This window comes from Rutidosis leptorrhynchoides, chromosome 11 (assembly GCF_046630445.1).
Source record: "Rutidosis leptorrhynchoides isolate AG116_Rl617_1_P2 chromosome 11, CSIRO_AGI_Rlap_v1, whole genome shotgun sequence".
NCBI classification, from domain to species: Eukaryota; Viridiplantae; Streptophyta; class Magnoliopsida; order Asterales; family Asteraceae; genus Rutidosis; species Rutidosis leptorrhynchoides.
In genome coordinates, this window is record NC_092343.1 from 27,165,925 (window position 1) to 27,170,766 (window position 4,842).

Sequence of the window (4,842 nt, forward strand, 5' to 3'; positions counted from 1 at the left end):
ATCTTTAATTTCTCTTAAAAAATTCCCGCGAATTCGCGGGTCTTAAGCTAGTTTTTAATTAATATTTATATTTATATTTATATTCATATTTATACTTATATTTATACTTATGTTTATATTTATACTTATATTTATATTTATCGACTAGCTTCTTCTCTTAACAAAACTATCTTGATAGGACATTTAGATAAAAAAAACGGCACAGATATTAGAATTAAGGATCTACGTACGGAGAATTTAAATAGAGATGTTTGCATGGCCATATCTAATTAAATCCGGCCAATAACAACCATATATATATATATATAATGAGACCCAAGTCCCGTCGAATTTCTTCATTTGTGTGTCAAAAGTACACGTCACGTACATACATAATCATGACATCATCCATTTCACTTATTCACCACCCCTCTATAAATACCGCTTCAAATTCTCGTCGAACCGATCACTAACTCAAATAATACTCCTAAAACTTGGAACAAAGATGACATCATCACCCATGTCCATGACAACCACCGTTAACGGTGGCAGTGGTAGTGGCGGTGGTGGAACTAGGTGGTGTCCAACACCCGAACAAGTGATGTTATTGGAAGGAATGTATAGAGGTGGCTTAAAAACACCAACGGCGACTCAAATACAACAAATCACCTCAAGGTTATCAATTTATGGTAAAATTCAAGGAAAAAATGTGTTCTATTGGTTTCAAAATCATAAAGCTCGTGATAGACAAAAGCTTCGAAAGAAAATAATGGCATTGTACCAACAACATCGCGTTTACCCTGCTTATGATCATCATCCATTTCTTCCTCCTCTTCAAAAGGTATATATTAAACCTGTTTTTATTCAAAATGTACTTTGTTTTTTGCTTGTTAAGTAATAATACTCCGTAGTATTAAGATTTCTATGCGTAATACTTATCTAATGTAACTATTTTGCCCAATCATTATGTATGCATATAATATATGATAGCGATCTATATTTGTAAGTAGTGAAGTTTAACTAAAAATAATATTCAATATTTAGTGGTACGGTTCACATTAGTCGTTGGTCATGTTCTAAGAGTTCTAATGTAGGTGTTTGGTTTTTGACTTAATATTTATTCATTTTATTATAAGTGTCGACGATTGATTATACAAAAATTTTATTTTTCAATATTGATTATTAATATTTTTGTTTCTTATATAATGTTAGATGGAAATGGAAATAGAAATTATATATATGGACTTAAATTTTTTAATGTATTTTCGTTAATATAATTTTTATGTGATGGACACTCATAATACTAATAAAATGGTATTGAGTAATCTTTGCACAATATACACCCCCTTCTTTAATTCTTTTATGACATTTATTGTACTTACTACTTTATAACAGAAAGATTTAAGGAATGGATATTGGTGCATAAGATTGAAATAGTTAAAGTACATTATGGTAAAAGTAATTAATTTAAATAACTTTTGTAATCCATGAAGTGTTAACTAAAAAAGACAATATTATTTGATCATTAAATGGTTTTTAGTGACAAAAATATCGGCTTTTCTGTAGATACATTAATAATAATATTCATTATACATACATATTACATTATTTATGATATACATTAACTTTCATTAAAATTAATGCTCTAACAATTTTATGTATGTCATATATCTGTGCATAGGTTGGTGGAGTTGAAGATGCATCAATATGTAAACAAATTATCAACAATTGGAAGGTGGATCTCCAATCTAATCAGACCAATTCATGCAAACTCATGTTTGATTGCCCACTTATGTCAATGATAATGATGGATCATAATCATGGTGCAACTCCACAATGCACAAGAGAACCACCAAAAACACTACAACTCTTCCCAATCACCACCACAAATCTCAAAGAAGATAATGAGCAATCCACCATCACCTCCAAACCCTAATAAATTAAATAGCCTACTTTTGACTCTTTTTTTCTTTTTGATAGTACTTTGTATTTGTTTGCCCACATGTTTCAAGTGTTGTAGGCTCTACTCTCTAGCCAACTAATCCTGGTCCTGATTCTTGATAGGGTAATAAAAGTTTAAAAAAAAAAAGGAAGTTAGGGCAGGCTAGGGTTAGATTTTAAAAATAGGCCGGTAATGATCCACACATCAAAATTTATCTGTACACTACTAAATGTTATACTACCCTCTAAACACTAAACGTTTAGTGTTGTACGGATAAATTTTGATGGTGTGTAGGATGACTCCTAAAAAATAATTTGAGTTTTGCATGACAGTGTGTAGTACTACTAGTACTCTATATGTATAAAGAGAAGATTAAAGATCTGATAATTGCAAAATAAACTAGCATTAAGTATGAAACTTGCAGTGCAATTAAGCTCTATTTCATAATCTTGCGGGAGTATACATGCAGTGTGATTGATAAAGCTTTCGTTTGTGTGTTGAATTGTACTGTACTCCGTATTATTTTGATCATGATCCACACAATAAACGACACAAAATATTGAGACACACAGTAGTAAGGTTTCAGATGGTCATCATCAGTAGTTCAGTACCACTTTATGATTTGCATGGAGATTTCTTTACAAATTCAGCATTATTATTAATTTATTTCTTTAATTACAAGACTTTTAGCACCAAAGTTAAAGTCAATTGTATTTTATGCAAGTGCCAGTACACTTCACTACCGTACTCTAGCTGAAATCCATCAACAATACTAAGAGAGTGCGTGTGGTGACGCGTCAGTTCAGTATTAGTTCAGTGTCTTGCTGATGACTGGACGCTGACTGGACTGACATTGGTGAAAAAACAGAGAAATTGAGACGATTGTCAGTTCAGTGTCTTAGAGAGAGAAGATATGGTCCACAAATTATTTATTTATACATTTTCTTATATATTTTTAACACATTATTAAATAGAATTAATAAAAATACGAACAAATATTAAATTAAAAAATACATTAAAAGTCCTAAAATACACTTTTATTTATAAAAAAAAAAAAAAGTCCTAAAACGATTACAATTAAAAACCTAAAATTAAAAGTTGCAAAAAATAAAAAAGTCCTGAAATTACTTATTAATCCTAAAATTACTTATTAATCCTAAAATTACTTATTAAAAATAACAACAATTTAACGGCCATAGCGAGTCGGAGATCCGGATTCATGCGAAGACGTATCATCATCTCGATCGTTCGAAGCCTGAAGGCTCCACAAGTTCCTACAGTACAACGTGATACGTTTGTTCGTCAGTTTGGCCTTTCCGACCATTCGTTCCCACACGGCTTCGGATTGAAATTCCTTGAACAAATCCGTGACCTCATCATAGTACCAAACGTCGGCGGCTTCGCAATCTACCCTATCGCGTATAAAGCTTACAACGCGTTCTACATCGAAGCCGGTAACATCTAGAGCTTCGAACGATTGTGTGTTCCCGTCGTACCAATATTGGCGGTTATCGAAAAGCTCACCGTTGTGGTGGACGTCGAGGTTGATCAAGCAACGATTGGCCATATTTTTTGTGAAGAAAATAGAAATTTTTGTGTAAAATCATGAAGAAAATAGAAAAAAAATTGTGTGTAATAATGAAATTGTTGGGCTATATATAGGGATGAAGAAATGATTTGAAAAAAAAAAAGCAACGGCACTTAACGGATATAAATTTGAAAACGGGGCCACTTACACATCCAAGAAACCGAAGTCTTGGCAACGATGCTGGCCCACTTGACGCTGCACCGACGCCGAAAGGGTGTGGGGCGATGGTCAGTCGGCAAATTTGGGGGTGGCGACGCCGAGCCGACGCGTACCACACCCGATGCTCTAACAAAATTTAGCTGCACGTGTGCATATACATGAATATATATATATATATATATATATATATATATATATATATATATATATATATATATATATATATATATATATATATATATATATTGTGAAAAAGAACACTACTACAACAAAATTATAGAGCCCTCAAATAGAAACAGATTAATGGAGATAATTGTCTAGCTATAAAATAGAGTGAGAAAAATAAAGTGAGAAAACTAGAGAGAGAAAATGGAAGTGAGAAAAATGGTACGAGAAAAATGGGAGAAAAAATAAAATTGTTGTGATGGGTGTATGTGATTTGTCGTCTCATCATTGTGTAAACGTTTTTGTTAAAAATATGTGAATGTAGCATACCATACCTCACTTGTAATTTACCATTAATCATCACAATCAATTAATAATTCATAATTAGTTAATAGTTAATTCATCATAATTTTTTGCGAGGTACCACAAATCGTCCGTAAAGTAGACTACTTGGTTACACTCGCCTATGTACCGTTTTTAATTTTTGCCTAGCTCGTTGCTAGTTATTATAATATTGTTGTTAAAAAAAAGTAGTTAATCATCATAATTAACTAATAATTAATTGTTAAGAAATACATTCCAAATACTAGTCAAATAGTTTATTCTCTTGTTTGTTCCTTCATATGCATGTCAATGTAGTTGTAGAATCTCATATGTTAAAGATTTTGAGGTCATGTGCTAATTGTGTGATGTTATAAAGGGCAAATTGAAATGTCCCGTTCATATTGATTATAAACGTTTCATATTAATTGATTTCGTCGCGAGGTTTTGACCTCTATATGAGACGTTTTTCAAAGACTGCATTCATTTTTAAAACAACTATAACCTTTATTTTATCGATAAAGGTTTAAAAAGCATTACGTAGATTATCAAATAATGATAATCTAAAATATATTGTTTACACACGACCATTACATAATGGTTTACAATAAGAATATATTACATCAAAAATAAGTTTCTTGAATGCAGTTTTTAAATAATATCATACAAGCATGGACTCCAAATCTTG

At 31.5% G+C, this 4,842-nt stretch overlaps 1 protein-coding gene across 1 annotated transcript; it reads left to right on the forward strand.

Annotated features, from left to right (window-relative positions):
• Positions 1-484: 484 nt before the first annotated feature.
• Positions 485-1,915, forward strand: LOC139874408 (WUSCHEL-related homeobox 4-like). The gene is made up of 2 exons (XM_071861843.1): positions 485-820; positions 1,661-1,915. The coding sequence occupies exons 1-2, from the start codon at positions 485-487 to the stop codon at positions 1,913-1,915; spliced, it is 591 nt and encodes a 196-aa protein (XP_071717944.1).
• The last annotated feature ends 2,927 nt before the right edge of the window (positions 1,916-4,842 follow it).